The sequence below is a fragment of the Hesperophylax consimilis genome, chromosome 22 (genome assembly GCF_061612785.1).
Source record: "Hesperophylax consimilis isolate HC1 chromosome 22, BYU_Hcon_1.0, whole genome shotgun sequence".
Classification (NCBI taxonomy): Eukaryota; Metazoa; Arthropoda; class Insecta; order Trichoptera; family Limnephilidae; genus Hesperophylax; species Hesperophylax consimilis.
The window spans coordinates 4,472,359-4,497,476 of record NC_142857.1 but is presented as its reverse complement, the minus strand read 5'-3'; the positions used below and the strand labels follow the sequence as shown (position 1 = coordinate 4,497,476).

Sequence of the window (25,118 nt, the reverse complement as noted above, 5' to 3'; positions counted from 1 at the left end):
TTAAATAAAACAAGATTTAAATATATTTTTCTTTCTTTCGAACCTCGGGGTTAGGCCTATTACCAAAAGTGGTCGCATCCATTTCATTATTATTTTATTTTTTATATTTTTAGTAATAGCTATATTAAAAACACAAGGCAAAGAATTTTATTCAAAGACCTCCTCACTGGGTATTCTTGTTCCGAAGCGGATTGTAGAATGTTGTAAGGGTGTTATGTCATGATTTAATATCTAATTTGATCTAATCTACAGTTATGTCGATGTTTTAGACCATAACAATAACAATAACTATACTTACAATGTTTCCATTTACCCCCCAACTTACACAAACTCCATAAATACAAACAAAGTACAGAAAGATAGGGGAATTTCGAGAAATAGCAAAAAGTACAAACAAATACACAATCTATATCGTATCTGAATGCAAAAAATACTTAACCCTCGCTCTAACACTGCGGGGAGGTGAAGTAAAGTTAGTAGATAGGATATAAGAAGCAATGAATTATTTTTAAATACTTTAATAGAATCAGATGATGTTTCATATCAATAAAGTTTAATATATCCAGAAATAATTGTTGGTGAAATAGTGATCTTTTTTTTATTTATCGAAACTTTACCATGGCATTCAAGTTATGTGAGAAAGGAAAAAAGATAACATTTTAAATTTATTTTAATGTAAGTCCTGAAATTAAAAGGGTTCAATTCCCTCGCGATCTTTATGTGGCTAAAATTAGAATTTTTGAAAGTATGTTTGAAAGTTCCCAAAAGAAATCAGCTCGTAGTATGATTGTTGTAGGTACCTACTCCTACATGTTCTGGTTCGGTCTAAAATAAATGCATACATTTTTATTATTTGTGAGCTAGGTTTATATGTGAACCATCCTATAACACGTCTTCGGCGCGTGATCGCTACGGCTGGCTGTAAGTACCTATCTAAATGTAACTACATATTTAGTTGGGACATGTATAGGGTCGCCATATTCGGCCAGGGTCTCGTCGGGACGTTTCAGGATGGAGCAAATAAAAATTTTGTAATACTTAAACAATTTCTTTATTTTATAATAAGTAAGTAAATGTGTTTGTTTTATAGGTTACTTTAATTGGTACTAGCAGAAGTATTTGGCTGGCCATACTTTTCAGAAGATTTCGCTTTTCTCAACAATTCTGGGTATCTTTTAACATAATTGTAGAACTCTGTACAAGTCATGTTATAATTGACTTGACACTGTAAAATCGACTCCACAGTATCTGGGCTATGGGACGCACGGAAAATTAAAATTTGCATTGCGTAGGTAATTTCAATCGGGACATTTAAGGCTTTTGTCGGGACGTCGGGACAGATAGCTCAATAAAAGTGACAGTCCCGATATATCGGGACGGCAACCCTAGACATGTAGTTACAAGTTCATGCTAAACAAATTCGGGAACGGACATTTTTACCAAATTATAGAAATGATAATATTATATTACCATAAGTAGGTACCTATTGATAGGTGCATATCTCATGGTCCGATTGTTTCATGATTTTTTTTATTTATTTTTTTTTTTTTTTTTTTTTTTTTTTTTTTTTTTTTTTTTTTTTTATTTAATTCAAAAAACAGTTTTTACATAAAAAGCATACTCTGCACATCTTACTAGGGCATTCCTGTATCAAGATGTGCAGCTTTACAATAATATCATTTAAAAAAATACATATATGTAAATTTAAAATAATAACAACATTAAATTAAATTTAAACAAAAAAAGAAAAGTTTATGACACGGACGTTTCGAGACCGGTAGACAAAAATAAACAAAATTTTAGTAACAAATGTATGAAAAAAAATAAAAACAAAAAACAAAAAAGTCAACAAAAGAAAAGAAAAGAAAAGAAGCATTATTAAGTAAGTTTGGCAACAATAATATTCTTCTGTTAACTAAAGTACAAGGTACCTGTGCTGGCTTATCAGACACAAGCATAGGGAAACCATACTGACAATTACAACATGGATAGTATGAATAATAGATTATAAGAAAAAATAAAAAATAACTAAATAAAAAAAGGTAAATAATAACCGATAGGTAAGTAGATAATATTATAATAAAAAGTAAGTAAGTAAATATTTTAGCTAGACAATAATTAAAGTAAATATTAATACGATAATTAAGTAGATAATAATAATAATAAGTAACATAATAATAAATAACCAAAAGTTATTTTAGAAGTAAATAAGTGCATGCGCAGTAAGTAAATAAGGATTGTATCGAAACAGAGCTTCCACAAGGAATTATGATATAAGCGACAACATGGGTGATCCAAAATCATCATTCTCAGCTAGTACGGAGATTTTGACCATTTTCTTGAATGAATTTAACGTACCTATAGTTTTTATATTTTCTCCAAGCATATTATATAGCAACGGAGCTTTATATGAAAAACTCCTTTGTCCGAAGGATGTTCTGGTATACACCGGCTGATACATTAAAGAAGAACCCATTCTAGTGCTGCGCACTTGTTGAGATCTTTTGGCAGTAATAGTGTTGTTGAAAAATTTACAGAGAGCCTGTATTATGTACAACTGCCTTATTGTCATAATTTTGCTTTCACTATATAATAACTTTGATGGATACATAAAATTTCTCTTATACATTATTTTTAAAATAAATTTTTGCGCAACATTCAAAGGCTCTAAGGTAGTCTTGTTACAAGAACCCCAACAGACAACATTATATGAAAGCATTGATTGAACTAGAGCATAATATACAGTTTTTAATGTAACTTTGTCCAATATGTTTCTTAGATTTTTGAAAATGTAGGCTAGCCTTCTTATTTTGTTTCTTAATGTAGTAATGTGATTGTTCCATTTTAAATTTTTATCAATAATTAAACCCAGGTATTTGATGTTGTCTACTCTTTCCAAAGATTGACAGTTACACTCCTGCACACAACAATGTATTTTTAATGAACGTTCCAAAGATGGTTGATTTACAGAGGAAATGCTAAAAGTAATATATTTAGTTTTGTTCATGTTTAAGGTTAACAAGTTTTGATCAAGCCAATTTTTGACTGCCCTTAATCCTGCCTCGCACTTAGCATACGTTTCGTTCCACGTGTCAGCAGCAAACACCAAGACAGTGTCATCTGCAAATACAATTGAAGATCCAGAAAATTTCAGTTTACAGAGGTCGTTAATATATAACAAAAATAGAATTGGACCCAGAACACTACCTTGAGGAACACCATATACAATTGATTTATTTGAGCTAATGTGATCATTAATTATTACTCTCTGTGTTCTATTTTCAAGATATGATCTGAACCAATCTAAAGATTTATTAACAATACCCATTGAACTGAGTTTTTTTAAGAGTAAACCGTGGGATACGGTATCAAATGCCTTAGACAAGTCTAAAAAGACGGCCATTGCTTTATTGCCAGTATCAAGAGCTTCTACGACTGTGGTGATCATTTTTAATGCAGCATCACTTGTTCCCATGTTCTCTCGGAAGCCAATTTAGATTTAGATTTAGATTATATATTTTACGACAATTTGTAGGAATGTAGTTATGTTACGAACGTTTACTAGTACCTGGTACGGGGAGGGGAAGGAAATGAGAAAGAGGAAGGTAAAGAAGTACCTGACTATTCAGATCTAGCACTATTATATTTTTAATTATAATGTCAAAACACAAAGTATCTGCTTCTTATTAAAATAGATCTATCTATATATGTAATAATTACCCTTTAGGTCTGGTTTAGGTTAGGGTCCCACCCAGGCTTAGTGAATTCAATTCCTCGGCTGGCTAAGTCCTCCATCATGACACAAGTAACATTTTCCGCTTACTGTGATAGTAGTGGGATATATTTAAAGATTGTCAGGTTATTGGTCACCTGGGTATGTTTGTCTCTGTTTAAAAAAATATTACGTGGGCCCCACTGTTGTACAAATCGCTAGCCAAATAGCCAAGAGCCTTAAAATAATTGAAAAGACCTTTTTCCCTGTGCAGAAAACTATCTTTAGAGAACAGCCGTGAAGTATGTGGGCTTTTATTGATCTACCGGTATTAAAATGAAAGATGCTCTGAAGAACCAGCATCATTGATCTCTTCGGTACCTACGACTGGTTCTTGAGTTCAACAGCTCGGCTGTGGGACGATTTGCCGGCCTCTGTGTTTCCTCCCTCCTACAACATGGGTCTCTTCCAGTGCCCTGTTCAATCCTTCCTCTCATCCAAAAGACCCTTCATACAGTATCCCCAAAGATGTCATATACCATGAGAGAAAATATTTTCCTCGGGGCCTCCTATGTGATATTAATGTTAAAAACAAGTCTGAACGGAGCGCATCATAGTAATAAAATATGGATCATTTTATTTATATTGCGCTGTTTTTGTGAAAGATAGGCGGTATTCAAAAAAATCACTCAAGAGTCTGCTCCTAACCGCCTGGCGACACTGAAAGTACACATTTACAAATGTTCCGAAAGTGCCTGTGCAAAGTGAAAGTGCCGGAAATATACTATAGTATATGTACCAACGTATTAAGTCAACTTAATAAACTGTTAATTACACCTACTTACCAAATATTTTTTTCTTGCGCACGCCGTAATTTGAACCCGCGACCTCCGAATTCGTAGCCAACGATCGTAATCTCAATCTCAACGGCGAAACAATGAACAATTATTTTTTAGTTTTTTAAAATATTGCATTATTCACGTAACATGGCGATACTGAAAGTACCTATCTACCATTCTTGAACTTGCCGCAAATATACCATATAGGTACGAAGGAATTATTTAAAACTAATAAGTATTGTGAAATTATACAAATTTATCAAATAAAATTTACTTGCGCACTCAGTACTTTGAACCCGCGACCTCCGAATTCGTAGCCAAGGATCGTAATTTCAATCTCAGCGGCGAAAAAATTTATTTAAAATATTGCATTTTTCACGTAACATGGCGATACTGAAAGTACCTATCTACCATTCTTGAACTTGCCGCAAATATACCATATAGTTAGGTACTAACGAATTATTTAAAACTAATAAATATTGTGAAATTATAGAAATTTATCAAATAAAATTTACTTGCGCACGCCCTAATTTGAACCCGCGACCTCCTAATTCATAGTCAAGGATCGTAATCTCAATCTCAACGGCGAAACAATGAACAACTATTTTGTAGTTATTTAAAATATTGCATTATTCACGTAACATGGCGATACTGAAAGTACCTATCTACCAATCTTGAACTTGCCGCAAATATACCATATAGGCACTAACGTATTATTTAAACAAATAAATATTGTGAAATTATGCAAATTGCACGCCGTAATTTGAACCCGCGATTTCTGAATTCTTTTTTATAGTTATATTATTATTGCATTATTCACGTTACATGAGAGTAGGAAGTATGTACTTCTCATTATTATTTTTCATACATTTATACTTTTGAATAGGTAACAAGAAAAAAAACCATAAAAATAAAAAGTATAAAACTTTAAAAAAATAAAAAGTATAAAAAAGTGAAGCCCACATTGTCAAAGTATGAAAATAAATTTATTTTGAAAATACATGTATCTGTAATATGATTAAAAATTATGAAAGTATTTTTTTTAATGTTTACACAAACGTTATATGTGTAATTATTTTATTATATTATTTTAAAATCAGTTTTTAATACACCATCATATTATGTACGAGCATATATTATAAGCATGTTAATTTTATTACTATCTAATGAGAAAAAATAATACTAACAATTTAATAAAAAAAATATTTGCGGACACCGGGTTTAAAAATACGACATTCTCTGACAAAAGCAAGCGGAAAAGAATACAAACATAAATTAGGTAAATAGGTACCGAGCCTTTGCTAATTCGAAAATTCACAATAGAAAATTTCAAAAATCTGAGAACGATACGATAGTGGCATCTATGGATATTTTAGTAATGTATGGCTCAAAGCATGCCTTCTGCATAATTTTAAAATTGGCTTCAATCTATGCGTTGCGTATATAATGCAAAGTGTTAGTTTGGGGACAGATACTTTGGGCCTGTCCCCAAACTATACAAATGTCCCCGAATTATGGGCGCGCTCGAAAAACTGTCCTCATTCAATGCTTCCCACATATATATATATATATATATATATATATATATATATATATATATATATATATATATATATTTGTATAAAGCATACTTTGAGCCACATTATATACACTTTTTTTTTAATGCCATTTTGTTTAATCAACCCTTTAAAACTACCCCCTCACAGCTATATACGTCTATGATGTACCGTTTAAAATATATATCGATACATACATCTAGAGCATACTTTGAAGACATATTTTTATTCTGTACAGACGATAGTTTGAAGACAGTCCTCAATGTATGCGTTATATATAATTTCCCGTCGTGGTCTCAAATAATGCTTTTCACAGAGAGGTGTTTCGTGTACATAAAGCATACTTTGGACCTATGGTAAGTAGGAAACTTCCATTGGAATAATGTGTAATTATTAATATTTTTTACGCCAGATGGCACAAATAATAATATCAAATATGTAGATATTTACGCGCTGTGAATTTGGTACATTATGATAAAGTAATGTTTCGTCTTCAAGTCAAATCCATTATGAAACTTTTTCGTTGAGTTTTTCGAAAGGTAAGAGTGAAAAATTTCATCCATATCGAAAAAAAACATTTTTAACACTTATTGTTAATTTTAGCTTTTTTATAGGTACCAACAAACTTTTGCTCATAGATAATAGAAACAAAGCGGATATGACATGGAAGCGTGCCAACTGTCATCGAGCTTAGACCATACTGCACGGGTTGTACGTTTGGTGACTATGTAGGAGTGTAGATGCAGGGCATTGTTAGGTTATATGATTTTGGCGACACTACACACAAACTATCAACGATTAATGGCCTATCTTCCCTGTTCCGTTACACATTTTAACTTATGTGTTAGGTAGGTGCCTACATGGCTTTACCCATATATAATAGAAACAAAGCAGATATGGCATGGAAGCTTGCCAACTGTCATCGAGCTTAGACCATACTGCACGGGTTGTACGTTTGGTGACTATGTAGGAGTGTAGATGCAGGGCATTGTTAGGTTATATGATGTTGGCGACACTACACACAAACTAAGAACAATCAATGGCCTATCTTCCCTGTTCCGGTACACATTTTAACTTATGTGTTAGGTAGGTACCTAGATGGTTTTACCCATAGATAATAGAAACAAGGCGGATATGGCATGGAAGTTTGCCAACTATCATCGAGCTTAGACCATACTGCACGGGTTGTACGTTTGGTGACTGTGTAGGAGTGTAGATGCAGGGCATTATTAGGTTATATGATGTTGGCGACACTACACACAAACTAACAACGATTAATGGCCTATCTTCCTTATTCCGTTACACATTTTAACTTTTGTGTTAGGTAGGCACCTACATGGTTTTACCCATAGATAATAGAAACAAAGCAGATATGACATTGTATTATTTCACAATTTATCTTTAAAAATAATGTAAGGTATATTTGCGATACGTTCCAGATTGGAGGGTACTCTCAGTATTGCCCTGGTGTAATACCATCATTCAGAATTGAAAATTTGATTGAAATGGCTTTAGCCGTGTTTGGTGACCAGGTACTTCCCCACCTTTCTCTTCCACATCTCCTTCCTCTCTCCAATACTTTTAGCTTATCAACGAGCAATTTCGAGCTACCGGCATCTGTTTTTCCTCCCTCCTATAATCCGAGTCTCTTCAAGGCCCGCATTAATAAATCCCTTCCTACAGCCCCTACCTTAATCCGCCTCACAACGCCGCCCAACCGGGTGGTGACATAGTTCCCCTGTCGGTACACTGCACAGGCAGGGACGCTCTTGTGAGGTGTCACATATATGTATATAAAAACATACCCCAATTATTTGGGATGCCATAGTCTCACTGGCTCCAGGCGGTTGGGAGCACTCGGGACTCTTGTGATGTATTCACATAACAAATATATTAATCGAGGAGTTATTTGTATTGTTTTCAGTTGATATTTGAATGCCGCACAAGAGTCTCAACATCCAGCCATCTGGAGCCAGTGAGGCTATGGCGTCCACAATTGGGTTATGTTCTGCGGCTGAAGGTAGTGGGGAGGGGAAGGATATGGGGAAGAGGAAAGTACCTGGCTATTCAGATCTGGTCAGGCAGCCCTGACCTAGTACGTACCCAATAAATACAATACTTGACCCCATGCTCCATTTAATGTAGTTGCTTCTCGCACTAATTTTCTACGCAATTCCTGTTCTCAGAGATTGCATCGTGTGGGGAGTAAAACTTGGTCTGTGATTGTGTGAGTTTTTTCGTATAACACTATTGGCCGAAGCCTTGAATGAGTGAGTGCATATTTGATGCAAAGTATAATATATGGAGTTCACAAAGTAATTTTTTTGCCGTAAATCTTTTTCATGATGAAACTTGTGCGTGGTAATCCTTCGCAAACCAAAAAAGGATTTACTAAAGGAGTGGAAACGTTTATGAATTGAAAATATATATTTTTATGATTTCGACAAAAAATGTGTAATTCGACTAAACATTCAGAAAAAAAAATAAGCATTTACCTACAGCAACAAAAACACATTAAATTTTAAATCTGTAACATTTAGATGAATCTTTTTTATCACAATAGGGAATTCTCTTCACACCAAAAAATCACTTATTATAAATAATTCATATGTAGAAACACTTCAGACACAAGAATACATAGTTTTTATAATTTTCAAAAATCATTTATTAAAGTTATAATGACTTTAAAAACAGGCGCGAACGAAATATTTCAATGCAGCTAAAAACGCCCGGTGATTGATCAAGCGTTCAAGGGCGAACGATGACGTCACTGTTGACCGGCCCGAGTAGATCCTGCAAACCGATGGCGGCAGCGGCGGCAAAGGTGTGACGTAGCACTTGTGACGTAGCGGTCAAGATGGCGCATGACCGTTTTCAGAGCCGAAATAGCACGCAATTTTTAAAACAACTACAAAAAATTGAAAATGCATTTAAAAAAAAAAGAAAAAAAAGAGGCGCATAATAAAATAATTATCTTTATTGAAATAAATTATTTACAAAATGTACGAGAATTCCCTATTCTCCATTAGGAGATATAAAGTTAATTTCTCACTTCCTTTATTTCTTAAAATGTCCTTGCATACTTATTACGTATATTAAATATTAAGTCAATACATTTGAAAATAAATATATCTACGGCCCTACTCATAAATATTCCCTAAAACGACGCTTCAACATCGTACTAGCTATTCTGGGGAGGGGACTGATCCTGCCGGATTGTAAATTTTTTACAAGAAGATTTGACGAATTATATTGGTGACGATTTTTTTAGCGTGGCAATACTCATTAGCATTTAACATTTTCGGCGTGTTGTCAACTTCACGTTAGTTTATTTACGTCAATATTTAGACAAAAGTGGCCGTCATGTTATAGTAATCAGATTATACCTCAAATATGATTTAAGATTTTCACGGCCAAAAGTATTTTTGTTATTTGCTTTTGGGGTGTTATGCCGTGTTGCGCTAACTCCTTCTTTAGCAAACGTTTCGGACAGCATTGCAGTGTCCATCATCAGGGCAGATGTGTTATTTATTGCCCTTGATTCTTGGTTCTGCCCTGATAATGGACACTGCAATGCTGTCCGAAACGTTGGCTAAAGAATGAGTTAGCTCAAAACGGCATAACACCCCAAAAACAAATAACAAAAAAGATTTTACCTCTATTCCCATAATTACTTTTTAATTTTGATGAATACCTATTTATACCAATTTTATTTTCTAAATACTTAAGTTTTTTTTACCGAGTTGCATCTCTTTACCTAACCTTAGTAACACCATTAAATAAAATAAAAACACTTTTTTACCTTTTATAGTAGAACTGCATATACTACATCTCATTTTCATAAATGACACAGAAATATTCCTGGTTTTAAATTAATAAAACAACATTTAGTATTCGATTAAAACTGATTTCTTTTATTGTTCCACAAAATGATACAATTAACGCAGTTTGCCAATAGTAACTGTCTTAATTAAAGCAGGAAACATCGAACGGAAGGCATGCTTTCAGTATTTATCGATTACTCCGACACACACTAGCTTAATTAACGATCCTCATTAATCACAGGCAAATACAAATAATAATAATAATTGGATAATTTGTAGAGCGCCGTTTTTGTGAAAGATGGGCGCTAAATGGTTCTAATAATGGGTTCAAGGAAGCAGTTTCCGAAAGAAATCCGAAATAGTAGTACATAAATATTTTAATATTGTTGAGCGACGAAAATCCGAAATAGTAGTACCTAAATATTTTAATATTGTTGATCGAAGAAAATCCGAAATAGTAGTACCTAAATATTTTAATATTGTTGAGCGAAGAAAATCCGAAATAGTAGTACCTAAATATTTTAATATTGTTGAGCGAAGAAAATCCGAAATAGTAGTACCTAAATATTTTAATATTGTTGAGCGACGAACGAACTTTGAAACAGCCTGTAGGTAACATTCGATTCACGCGTGCCAAGTCCATGCGCGTTGACTACCATCGAGAACGATAAATGCGAAGCCTTTATTATATGCACTCACTTCTAATAATAATAACAAATTAAATAAAAACAAATCACTTTGTTTACACCACTTACACCGCTTTCTTAGTAATTTAAAAATCACCTCAAATAATAAAGTATTTTACCTTGAATTCACGGCAACAAGCTCGAAAAAAAACTGTCCCGACGAAAAGTGAATGCTTTTTTTTTTATAGTGAATACCTCACAAGAGTCCCAACTGCCCCCGTCTGGAGCCAGTGAGACTATGGCATCCCCAATTGGGGGATGTTGTGAGGCTGAAGGTAAATGGGGAAGGGAAAGAGGAAGGTGGGGAAGTACCTGGCTATTCAGATCTAGTCACTAAACACGGCTAAAGCCATTTGGAGCAACGTTTCAATTCTGAATGGTGGTCTTACACCAGGGCGATACTGGTAGTATCTTCCACTCTGGAACGTGCCGCAAATATACTATATATTATTTTAATTAATTAATTGTGAAATAACACAAATTAAACAAATAAAATTTATTTGCGCACGCCGGGTTCGAACCCGCGACCTTCGGAATGGCAGTCCAATGCGTTACCACTGGACTATGCCGGCCGTCAAACGCCCTATGCTACGCCCAGACACTTGCCACTTGACACTTGTGGCAACGCAAGCCTAGGTAAGCGTAGGCAAGCCAAACGTCGGCATCTACGCTCTTGGCGGACGTTGAGGCAACTACATCAGCTGTGACAGCTGTCATTTTTCATATTTCTATTTAACCGCTTCTGTGCCAAGAGCGAGTTAACTCGCATTCTTGGCCTGCTGTGCACAGCTACACTTCTACCTACTGGCATTTAAAAGGTTAAAAGCTAAACGAAGAAATTGCCCAAAAAAAAGACAAATTAATTTTATTGATAATTTGAGAAGAAATTTGAAAATAATGTAAAAAGATTGCTGCCAAAACTATGGGAAAAAATAGTTGAAGATAATATTGTTAATTTTGAAATTTGAAATCGTCAGAAACAACTTAAAAATAAGTGCTCTCGCTAGCAGAAAAGTTGCTTGAAATGGCTGTAGCCGTGTTTAGTGATCAGATCTAAATAGCTAGGTACTTCCCTACCTTCCTCTTCCCCATTTACTTATCTTCCCCTCCTCCACTACCTCCAGCATCACAACATACCTCAATTGGGGATGCCATAGTCTCACTGGCTCCAGATGGCTTGGAGCTGTTGAGACTCTTGTGCGGTATTCACACACAAAAAGAGTGGTATAATGCATTCGTCCCGGATATACGAGAGACCCAGTTTCAACCGTTACTTTATTTATTTTTCTGTGACTTGTTCTTTTTCATATAAAAATTAACTAATTTACTTGAATTAATTAAATATGTTTTTAAATTAATAAATCCATACATAGGACCCTGCTTGATATAATTTAAAAAAAATGATTATTGTTTGTCCAGTTATTCATTTTTACGATATTTACTATAAACAGCTCGGAGTTGTACTCTTCTCAGGGTTAATTGCCATATACAAGGCGCAAGTTACCAACGCTTGCCGGGCCTTGTGGACAGAATACCAACCGGACCCCGGCCTGATCGGCGGCAAGCTATCGCAAGCCTATTCAAGCCAAGCCAAACATGTTGGAGCTTGCGGACGCTTGCCAAGCCGAGACAAGTATGTGGGCGCCCCTTAAAACACTTTTTATGGTTCGTAGAAATATCACAATATCATAAATATCGAAATGTTACAATTAAAAAATATATATAAAAAATTTGCAGTGAGATATGATAAGAATGTTCGTATATTTCGATAACAAAACCGAATTCCGAAACCGCAACTTTTCGTAGGGCAACATAATATATTTTTTAATGTAGAAACAGACTTCAAAATGTCCAAACCCCAATACAATGCTTTATTATATTATAACTAGGAAGAAAATATATTTTTTTTTCATGTTTTTCATCGATCAATATTTTGATAACTCCATGCCACACCAATTTAATTTGTACGGAAGGTGAAAAACAGTTTCTTAAGAAAACTTAAAAAAAATAACTGGCTATTCAGATCTTGTTACTAAATATAGCTAAAACTATTTAAAGCAACTTTTCAATTGTGAGCGGTGGTTTTACTCAGAATGCCTCTTTCACTAATGCGATGCGCCGCAAGTGCACAACAGATTATTTAAATGAATTGATTATGAAATAAGACAAATGAATTGATTGTGAAATATGACAAATTAATTGAATAAAATTTATTCGCAACTCCGAATTGCTAGTTGAGAGCCTTACCCCTCGACCAAACCTTACCACAAACATTATTAATTTTCTCCATCAGGAGTGTTGAAAATTTTTAAGTGGTGCATATAAATCGAACTCCCATAGAATAGCACTATTATATATCCCTACGCGATAGTGTGACATAACACCACTAACCAGTGAGAGCTAAAATGTATCACGCCACAAGACCTAAAGGGTTTCCGGCAAGGGATACACAAAACAAACAAGTTAGTTTCTTGCTTGATATCGATAGTTAAATCAAATCTTGATGTTTTAGACTTCGGTAGGCAGGTACCTACCTAGGTCGCTACTTACTTGGACTTTATGATAATTTATGAAAAGATACGTAAAAAGTAGGTAGGAATATAATTATGCTGCATTCTGTAAATTGATTCGAATTCGTAAGATCAAAGAAGATAGACCGCATACCTACCACAGTTCTTACAATACAATTAGGTTCGCTATTTCGCCTTTCGGAAAAATCTCTGGTGTATTTTGTTTATCTAGGTACTTACCAAATCAGAATCCAGTCGGTGTCCCGAAACGAACATTTACTTGTACTAGGTACTGTAGGTACGAGGAGAAGGGAATGGAGCGGTAAAGGTTCCTGACTAGGTATTTATATCTGGTCACCAAGCAAGACTAAAGTTATTATAATGAACACGATAAAGAAGTGGACGCTTTATATGGATTAGGCATATTGCACGGATTAATGGAGAAAAGAGTGTAAAGAGAATACAATCGAATCCTGACTGTTCAAACCTAGTTAATTACTGTGTAAACGTCTTAATTAAAACCTCTTCAAATCTAACAACTGAATAAATATTAACTATTTTATTCGATATTTAAATAAGTTAGATAAGTAATTAACTAATTGATATGTATTTATTTGTAAGAAACAAACAGCTTACAGTTTACATAATATATAATACAGAGATCAATACCTACAATACGACTGCAATCCACTTGTGTATTCACACAAGTGAATTGCAGTCAAGCCAAAAAAGTTTCTAATGCTAATATTGGTTTGGAGATGGAGTTTTATTATATCTTAAAATTAATGTTTGGTTAGAGAAAAAGGAGAGGAATATATGATAAGGATATAAGATGCTCCCGATACATTTCATACTTTCGTATTAATTTATCGTACGCGTTTCTTCTATTCGACATTTCTGAAGATTTTTTTTTAAATGTCTATGCTGTGAATGTTTTTGTTATAATGCGTACATATTCCGGGAATTGGAATTTTTTTTCTAATGTTTGTTCTACATGTGGGCAAATGGAATAAATTGGATTGTCGGGTTGATCTTGATGGAATTGGAATTTTTATTAAATTGGTAAGCTCTGGCGAGTCTCGGCCATTGTTTAGAATTTTATAATACAAGATTTGATAAAAAATTAAACACTAGTAATTATTACGGTTTTGATAAGGATAACATTTTTCATTTTAAAACTGGTTTATTCCTGTTGATTTCCCTAAAATACAACAAATAGAAATGATGGTTCACAGAATGATAATACCGATAATCTTATATGGCCACTAACTAAAAATAATATTAAAAATGTATTTTAATTATCATTGGTTGTGACAACCCTTTCCTAAAAGCAATATCGATGTAATCCGATAGCTGTCTGGAATATATCCGGTCGAGAATATGTGGAAAGGGTTCAATCAAATTATGGAACAAACTGTTGGGTAGCTGTCTCTTTTCTGCGCGGTGGCAGGAGCACGTCAGTAACACGTGTTAACATGTTCACGTGTTCGCGGAGTGAATTCACAGCAAATCGTTTGAGACTTTGTTATGAATTAATTTTTACACTTCTTATTAACCACCTACCTATGAAGTTTTTCAATTAAATTAAAATTCATCTTGTAACCTACCAATATTTAGCCCAGTTACCTAGGTACCTAGTTACATAGCCGTATTACATAGTCGTATATATGTCATTAAGATAGTAGTTATAGGCCTTAGTCGTAAGTCACTAGATATAAGTCTTAGAGATAAGTCGGTAGTTCTAGTATTAACTATTTAAGAAATATATTTGAACAGCGCCTTTGAGGTGATTTCTCACGAAAACGGCGCTATATAAATTAGCCAAATATTATTATTATTATATCTATGAACAATAAGTTTTCTGAAAAATGTAATCAATTTATTTACACAAAATTAATGAAATTAAAAGTTTTTCGATTTTAAAGAGGTCAAGTTCATGTTGGATTTATTTAATAATCCATTTGGAAAGTTTCACAAACTATGAATACAATTAAAAATGTGCGGAAGATATTATTTTTCTGAAAAAAAAATGGGGTATGTTGTGAGGCTGTAGGTGGTGGGAAGAGGAAGGCGATGTGGAAGAGGGAGGTGGGAAAGTACCTGGCTATTCAGATTTGGTCACTAAACACGGCTAAAGCCATTTCAAGCAACGATTCTATTCTGAATGGTGGTCTTTCACCAGGGCTATACTGAGAGTATCCTCAAGTCTGGAACGTGCCGCAAATATACTAAATAATATTTTAAATCAATGATTTGTGAAATAACGCAAATTAGTGAAATAAAATTTACTTGCGCACACCGGGATTTGAACCCGCGACCTCCGGATATCTAGTCAAAAGCGATACCTCTAGACCACGGAGGCGTCATCTTGTGCGGTATTGGCGTAAAAAAACTGTTGGATAATAATAATACTAATGATGGTTTGTATAGCGCCGTTTTTGTGAAAAATCATAATCACCTAAAGGGCTCTGTACAAATTTATAATATGTTATTTAATATATCACTAATGTATTTCTATAATCTATCTTACCTACAGATTAAGCAAACCATTATAGCAACTTATGGCTAGCAGATTGCATCCACCGGTTCATCGATCACTAATACAAGACAATATGTATGTACAATTCATTTGACCAACGAACGTGATATTGCGTTAAAATGTACAATTATTATGTATTTATTTACATTCTATACAGGCAGATAATATACAGGACCATACTAATCTGGAAGGTCGGTTGAGAATGACGCTATTGTTTTTTAGTAAAATTTAGATATAGTTTGCACGCAGAGGACATAATTATAATAATAAATGGATTTATAATTTGTGCGGCACCATTTTGACAATATTCTCGTCACATAATTATTATTAGAAATAGGTATCTATCATTATTATTTACACATCTACATTAAGCTTGTGCCTAACAAAATTTTTTAATTAAAAAAATTTGGAACCTAACATTTTTTTTTTAAATAAAATTATTGTACAATGACTGCCATATAAATTATTCCTTTTACACTTTCCCCGCCTTCCCCGCTCCCGCCTTCCATGTATGCCTCTAAACATTATGCAATACACACACTGTTGTAAAATGCTTATACAAACGCTAGATCTCACCATGAAATATAGAAACTTTTGTGTTCTTTCCCATAAACCCCCGTTCCCGCTCCGTTCCCCTTCCGCGTCACTCCTTTTCGCGTTACCCTTCCACTTTCCCCGCTTTCCCCCCTCCCCATAATTCGTACCCTACCTCACTCCGATATTCCCCTCCTTTTCTCGCCTTCCTTACCCTGATTCTAAACTATATGAAATATACACATCTGTTGAAACGAATCGCGCGCGTCTAGTTGCAAAATGGTCATACAAATTTTAAAATGCCAGAGCCCACCATTAGACATGGAAACCTCGTGTCCTTTTCCCATACTTCCCCATGACACGGAATGAACACATATGAACGCATTAAGTCATCAACAATTCAGGCTCAAATCAAATTTACTTGCGCACGCCGGAATTCGAATCCGCGACCTCAAAATGCGTAGCCAAGGAGCGTAATCTCAACCTCAAACACTATACTATTAACAACTATTTTTTAGTTTTTAAAATATTGCATTATTCTCAACGGCGAAAAAATTAACAACTTTTTTGTAGTTATTTAAAATATTGCATTTTTCACGTAACATGGCGATACTGAAAGTACCTATCTACCATTCTTGAACTTGCCGCAAATATACCATAAAGGTACTAACGTATTATTTAAACAAATAAATATTGTGAAATTATACAAATTTATCAGATAAAATTTACTTGCGCACGCCGTTATTTGAACCCGCGACCTCCGAATTCGTAGCCAAGGATCGTAATCTCAATCTCAACCGCGAAACAATGAACAACTATTTTGTAGTTATTTAAAATATTGCATTATTCACGTAACATGGCGATACTGAAAGTACCTATCTACCATTCTTGAACTTGCCGCAAATATACCATATAGGTACTAACGTATTATTTAAAAAAATAAATATTGTGAAATTATACAAATTTATCAAATAAAATTTACTTGCGCACGCCGTAATTTGAACCCGCGACCTCCGAATTCGTAGCCAAGGATCGTAATCTCAATGACACAATGAACAACTATTTTGTATTTATTTAAAATATTGCATTATTCACGTAACATGGCGATACTGAAAGTATCTATCTACCATTCTTGAACTTGCCGCAAAAATATCATTTAGGTACCAACGTATTATTTAAACAAAATAAATATTGTGAAATTATAGAAATTTATCAAATAAAATTTACTTGCGCACGCCCTAATTTGAACCCGCGACCTCCAAATTCGTAGTCAAGGATCGTAATCTCAATCTCAACGGCGAAAAAATTAACAACTTTTTTGTAGTTATTTAAAATATTGCATTTTTCACGTAACATGGCGATACTGAAAGTACCTATCTACCATTCTTGAACTTGCCGCAAATATACCATAAAGGTACTAACGTATTATTTAAAACTAATAAATATTGTGAAATTATAGAAATTTATCAAATAAAATTTACTTGCGCACGCCCTAATTTGAACCCGCGACCTCCAAATTCGTAGTCAAGGATCGTAATTTCAATCTCAACGGCGACACAATGAACAACTATTTTGTAGTTATTTAAAATATTGCATCATTCACGTAACATGGCGATACTGAAAGTACCTATCTACCATTCTTGAACTTGCCGCAAATATACCATATAGGTACGAACGAATTATTTAAAACTAATAAATATTGTGAAATTATAGAAATTTATCAAATAAAATTTACTTGCGCACGCCCTAATTTGAACCCGCGACCTCCAAATTCGTAGTCAAGGATCGTAATCTCAATCTCAACGGCGAAAAAATTAACAACTATTTTGTAGTTATTTAAAATATTGCATTTTTCACGTAACATGGCGATACTGACAGTACCTATCTACCATTCTTGAACTTGCCACAAATATACCATATAGGTACTAACGTATTATTTAAACAAACAAATATTGTGAAATTATGCAAATTGCACGGCGTAACAAATTTTTGTAACCCGCGATTTCTGAATTCTTTTTTTATAGTTATATTATTATTGCATTATTCACGTAACATGAGAGTAGGAAGTATGTACCTCTCATTATTATTTTACGTACATTTATACTTTTGAATAGGTAACTAGAAAAAAAAACATAAAAATAAAAAGTATAAATTTCAGTACGGGTGGTGAAGCCCACATTGTCAAAGTATTAAAATAAATTTATTTTGAAAATACATGTATCTGTAATATGATTAAAAATATTGAAGTATTTTTTTAATGTTTGCACAAACGTAATATGTGTAATTATTTGTATTAGATTATTTTAAAATCAGTTTTTAATACACCATCATAATATTATGTACGAGCATATATTATAAGCATGTTAATTTTATCATTATCTATTGAGAAAAAATAATACCAACAATTAAATAAAAAAAATATTTGCGGACACCGGGTTTAAAAATGCGACATTCTCCGACAAAAGCAAGCGAGAAAGAATACAAACATAAATTAGGTAAATAGGTACCGAGCCTTTGCTAATTCGAAAATTCACAATAGAAAATTTCAAAAATCTGAGAACGATACGATAGTGGCATCTATGGATATTTTAGTAATGTATGGCTCAAAGCATGCCTTCTGCATAATTTTAAAATTGGCTTCAATCTATGCGTTGCGTATATAATGCAAAGTGTTAGTTTGGGGACAGATACTTTGGGCCTGTCCCCAAACTATACAAATGTCCCCGAAGTATGGGCGCGCTCGAAAAACTGTCCTCATTCTATGCTTCCCACATATATATATATATATATATATATATATATATATATATATATATATATATATATATATATATATATATATATATATATATATAGAAGTTCTACCGAGCCGAACCCTCTGATATGAAAATATCTGGAGTCGGTGAATTATTTTCCCATTTGATCTCTGGTGAGTTGACGTGTTGTTCTTGTATTGTTTTGTATTTATTTTGCTTATATAATGCACTTACATAATGTTGATTAACTAAATGATCATTTGTGGAAAAGTGAGTGGAAGGGTTAAGTTTTTCCTTTGGGGAAGATTTAACCCGGACAACTAAAACGGAAGTCAAAAAAAAAAAATACATTTTGATGTTTCTAAATTTGCGCGTTTTATTTTAGACTGTCTTAATTTTTATGTTCTGTTCCAAAATCACTAGAGGAAAATAGAATCTATATAATTAGTGCCAAAGAAAAAATAGTTTTGCTATTTACAATATTTTTTTATTAAACCAGTTAAACATTATTCATATATATTATAAAAACAACAAAAACAATTTAAAATCTCATAATTTTCTTCTTTTGAATAATGACGGAACAATCATCAACCATCTTACGTTTCAGAAGCCTACTGGCCCCGGGCCCAAAAGTTTTAACAGCGTTGAAACCAAAGGTAGCGCCAGCAACAAACATTGACTTGGAAGTTTTCTTGGCCAAATGCTCTTCGGTATTGAAACGCCGAAGATTAAGAGGATCACAAATCCTTGATGAACGCACATATCTGCGAAGTCGGGTCCTTAAAACTTTATCTCCCTTGATGACTGAAGACCACACGGGGTCAACCTTGGATGCCGATAGCAAGGAATCGTCATCAAGTTTTCTGAAGATAATAGATGCGATTTCTAAAGGCAATCTGCTTATCAAATCAGTAACATCAGCTACAACTCGAGTAACTTCCATCACACACAATAGCGAATAGAATGAATCCATATCTGGTATTATTTGCAATGCAGTCGATTAGAGTTTGTAAAATTTTGATTGGTTTGGTTTTAGATTTCCTGGAAATTTGGTGGTAGTCCATTGGTTTTGGTAATACCGTGTTGCGGACTTGCATTTTCACGACTCACTTTTCACACCATTTTTTTTATCTTTTAAACTTATTCTACCAATACTCTTGATTACCTAGTCTCCGAAGTCCTTGATTATTATTATTCTAGGTTATTTTGGTGATATTTATAAATCTGGGCAGTGAGATTGAACATTTTTTCCATGGCATTCGTATTGAGTTTATTCGAATTTTTTTATATATTTAGTATTTAAAAGGATATACTTTAGGATTTTTCACAGTCCTGTAAAAAATCACGGGTACAAGTACAATTTTTAAAATAATTACCTGTTGAAGATAATGAATTATTTTTTTCGGTATTTTGGCTAAAATTTGTACGACAGTGCATTCCTCAATAATACTTCACATTAAAAAGCAATGTGCCTACGCGTTTCGGGAAACTTTTCAGTTAAATATTGCAACTTTGTTAGATGGTGGGCCATTCAGATTATGCCATATTATATTCTTCAGATATTCTCTCATAGAATTCTGACTCTATGGCTCAAGACAAACCGCCTAGGGACAAAAACTTTAATAGTTCCCGTTCACGGGGGTGGATCTACCCTACGTGTAGATGGAACACGTAACCGTGACGGACTGTTTTTAGTGTGTGTTTCCAACCCGTAATTTTCCTCTGTTTTACTTTACGTTTACTTTGTATTTCCCATCCACAACGAAGGCATTATATTTTAAAACTGCGGACAGTAAACTTCTACAATATATCAGAGCCCTCCATTTTTTCTTCTCATTTCTTTTTAAATATATGTATTTGAATTTCGATTTTCTTTTCTTGATGGAATGAATGAATGATTGAATAAGTGGAATCTTAAAAATGAAAATTAACCTTACTGGACAGATAGACTCGTTGTCGATGACAGTGCATTTTATCAACTTTTGGATTGTCTCATTCTAGGTGCCCTCTCCATTCTTTACAGTGCTGGGATTTGACCCACTTTTAATATGTAATTTTGTGTGGCAAGCTACTACTCCTACGGCCGGCTCGGATCCTACAAGTGGTGCTTTTGCCCCTTTCCTTGATAGTTCGTCAACCCGCTCGTTGCCCTCAATACCTTTATGTCCTGGTACCCAGATTAGGGTTATTTTATTGATGGTAGCGAGTTCTGTAAGAACAGTCCTGCATTACATCACCATTCTGGAGTGGCATCAGTTACTTCCCAGTGCCATTAGGGCTGCCTGGCTATCAGAACATATGCATATATTCTTATTCCTGTACCTGATACGTATATTCTCCTGTGCGCAGGCGAAGATGGCTTCCATCTCAGCTTGAAACACAGTACAGTGAGTTCCTAGAGGTATACTGAGTTCCCTCTTGGATCCCCGCAGACAGACTCCCGGCCCCTATTCCCTCCTCCATCTTCGACCCATCTGTGAACCAGATTAGTTTCTGTTTGGAGGTAGAACCTAGAACCCATTCATCCCTTGTGGGGTAGATTACCCCAAACTGCTGTCTGAAGAAGTATTCGGCTTGTTTGCCGTCTTGCTTCAATCCAGCTGTCGGGATAAGTGCCCTCAGTCTTGTAATCTAATCTTAATAGTGAAGTAGGTACTTCCAACCTCTCTTCCATCTTCTTTCCCTTCCCAGTCCTCTCTTGAATAAGGTTTTCTATGATTTTCCTTATTTCCAAAAGCAAAAGAGAAGGAACTCCTAAAGATAGACCACAGCCATATAATAAATAAAAAAGCTAGAAGTGTCTTCTTTATAAATGTGAATGGAAACAAATGTGCCATTTTGGTTATAGACCATTTAGCATGCAGTCTGTCTCTCTTAAACTTGCAACTTAAATAAAGAATGTATGTCAATAAATTTATTCCAAATGACCTCATGTTTGCACAGTAAATCATTGATGTCAGTCGAACGATCAAATTTTAGATTTTTATTCGATAATATTTTGTAAATTTGTTTTTTTTTTTTTAAAGAAAGACAAACATTCCCGGGTTACGAATAACCTGACAATATTTAAAAATCTCCTACTACCACCACAGTAAGCTGAAAATGTTGCTTCTGTTGTGATGGAGGACTTAGCCAGCCGAGGAATTGAACACACTACGCCCGAGTGGGACCCATGCGCGATGTCAACTCGGCCACCGACCGGTCTAAAATATGTTATGTTTAGAACGGAAAAACCATTATTCGTTTTTCTACGTACATTTCAATTTGTTAGTTTTGTTAGGTTTTGTTTGTACGGGAATGGTCAGCAGAAATGTACGATTGTGTGCTGTCGCCAATGTCCTAAATAAATAGGGTTTTAGCAAAAGAGAGTTACGCAAACAACTCATTTGCTGAAAAACACTAAGGTTAAAGAGAAAGATCTACACATTAAATCATTCTTTATATATAATGTATATCCCAGTTTTGATTAGTTAGCAAAACAAAACAAACCTTTTTAATAATTATGCTTAGGATCGTAAAGGTTATAATATCAGGTGAACAGGGATAATGTAATAAATAAGAAATCGATATACACTAGCAACACTAGAGGTATTGTTTATGAATTGACATTCCGAAACGTAAACGTTAAAACTCACGTAACCTCAACCTAACCTAACCTAAATATGCTTTGGCAGTCTGCATTTACTTTTTTTATTAAAATGGCGTTATTATTTCTAGGTCTTTGTTCACAACAAATTTCGTTTCTCCACGCCCGAACCAATATGCCCGCCGCGTACACGCATTCTTTAAATTCTAAGAGCTTATTAGTTCAACTGCGTTCGTTAATGAGCCAGTAATTTTGCAAAACGAGTAACATTATTAACAAAGATGTGTGTGCGTATGCACAATTAACCGAAGTTTATCGATACTATATACTAAGCATTTGTCTATCCGCCGCACAGTGGGCTGAAAATCGGCTTTCATAGACATAGAGACTTGAATTTTCAAGGGTATTTTTTTTTGCTAGAAATGGATTCTGCTGATCATTACTATGCTATAAAATGTCGTACGAAGAAATTGCGTGTACAAATGAAGGAGTTATAATTTTTTTAAGAAAAATTTGTATGGCGCTGACATTAAAAATGAGGCTTTCTCTGGAATCATAAGGTTGGCCGTTCTATCTTTACACACAGATAATACTACTATTTATTTGTATTTTTTTGACATACTTCATATTGTGGCGCAAGGTGCGATTATTTTTTTTAAAATCCTCAAAGTTGAAAAAACCCTTTTTATTGTTGATGATTCATTTTAATGCTTAAATGCTTTTAGGCTTGCAATGTAAATAAAATATTGTAAACTAGACAAAGCATACTCATATGTAAAGCATTTAAGCATTAAAATGAATCTTCAACATAAAAAAAGTTTTTTTTTCAACTTTGAGGGTTTTTAAAAAAAAAATCACAAGTTTCGCCACAATACAAAGTATGTCAAAAAAATACAAATAAATAGTAGTATATTTTTGTGTAAGGATATAATGGTCAACCTTATGATTCCAGAGATAGCCTCATTTTTAATGTCAGCTCCATACAAATTTTTCTTAAAAAAATGATGACTCCTTCATTTGTACACGCAATTCCTTCATACAAAATTTTATAGCATATTAATGATCAGCAGAATCCATTTCTAGCCAAAAAAATACACTTGAAAATACAAGTCTCTATGTCTATGAAAGGCGATTTTCAGCCCACTGTGCACAGTGTTTTGGCTTGCAGTGTAAATAAAATATTGTAAACTAGACAAAGCATACTCATATGTAAAGCATTTAAGCATTAAAATGATTCATTAACAAAAAAAAAGATTTTTTTTCAACTTTAGGATTTTAAAAAATAAATCGCACCTTGCGCCACAATATGAAGTATGTCAAAAAAATACAAATAAATAGTAGTATTATCTGTGTGTAAAGATAGAACGGCCAACCTTATGATTCCAGAGATAGCCTCATTTTTAATGTCAGCGCCATACAAATTTTTCTTAAAAAAATTATAACTCCTTCATTTGTACACGCAATTTCTTCGTACGACATTTTATAGCATAGTAATGATCAGCAAAATCCATTTCTAGCCAAAAAAAATACCCTTGAAAATTCAAGTCTCTATAATAATAATAATAATAACATAACATTTATATAGCGCAGTTTTGTGTTGTTTCACTTCAAGTGCGCTTAACTATAATAAACTTAAAATAAAATTTCCTATTGTGTTCCTTTAAAAAAAATTAATTACATAATATGAAATAAAGAATAAACGGTTTACACAAAAGCAGAGAATAAAATTTAACAATAACAGTGCTATTTTAGTAGAGGACAACAATAAAAGACAGTGACAGTGCACGAAAAAAACTTTAAAATTAAAATATTATATAAAACAGGAAAACATTAAAATATTATATAATAGGTGGGCATTAAACATAAAAGTACAATAAGGAGGAAACCGAAACCAAACAATTACCTGAAAACTTCAAAACCTGGCTTTTTATAGTATATTAAAAAAGAAGCTTAGATTAATGAGAATATAAATGATTTTAAATTATTAAATATGATTTTTTGAATAATTTTGTTTTTAAAACCCGTTTAAATTCAGCCAAATTTTGTATATTGGTAAGGGCTGGGGGAAGTTTATTCCAAATGAGTGGGCCAGCTACACGAAAAGAGCGATCATAGTAAACAGCTCGATTTGACCGAGAAAGTTCGATTAAACGATTGGTAACATCTAGATCTGCTGACCTCAGAGTAAGCTGTCTATCGCTTAGGTTTTGTCGGACACATAATTCCGATATATAGGCTGGCGCCATTCCCTGCAATGCTTTGAAGGTCATTAAGCAGATCTTGAACTCTATTCTTTCAGGGCATCGAAGCCAATGAAGACGATCCCTTAGAAGCGGGGTTATACGACAATGCTTAGATTCACCAAAAATCATTCTCGCCGCAGCATTGAAAACGGACTGGATTCTGTTGAATTGTTTTTTAGGTAGGCCAGCATATGCACTATTACAATAGTCCATACGTGAGACAACGAACGAATTTATGAGTGATTTTGCTCCATCAAAGGGAAGGCATCTCCTAATTGATTTTATCTGCCTTAGATGGAAAAAGCCAGCACTTACAGTTTTTGAAATTTGCGA

At 33.9% G+C, this 25,118-nt stretch overlaps 1 protein-coding gene across 1 annotated transcript in view; it reads left to right on the top strand.

Moving 5' to 3' along the window:
- Positions 1-12,269, top strand: part of LOC149412725 (serine protease inhibitor 3/4-like) — a 60,662-nt gene extending 48,393 nt beyond the window's left edge. The window contains exon 5 of the mRNA XM_089645398.1: positions 12,091-12,269. Coding sequence (XP_089501524.1) covers positions 12,091-12,269 — 179 coding nt within the window. The remainder of the gene's footprint in view (positions 1-12,090) is intronic.
- Positions 12,270-25,118: the final 12,849 nt, after the last annotated feature.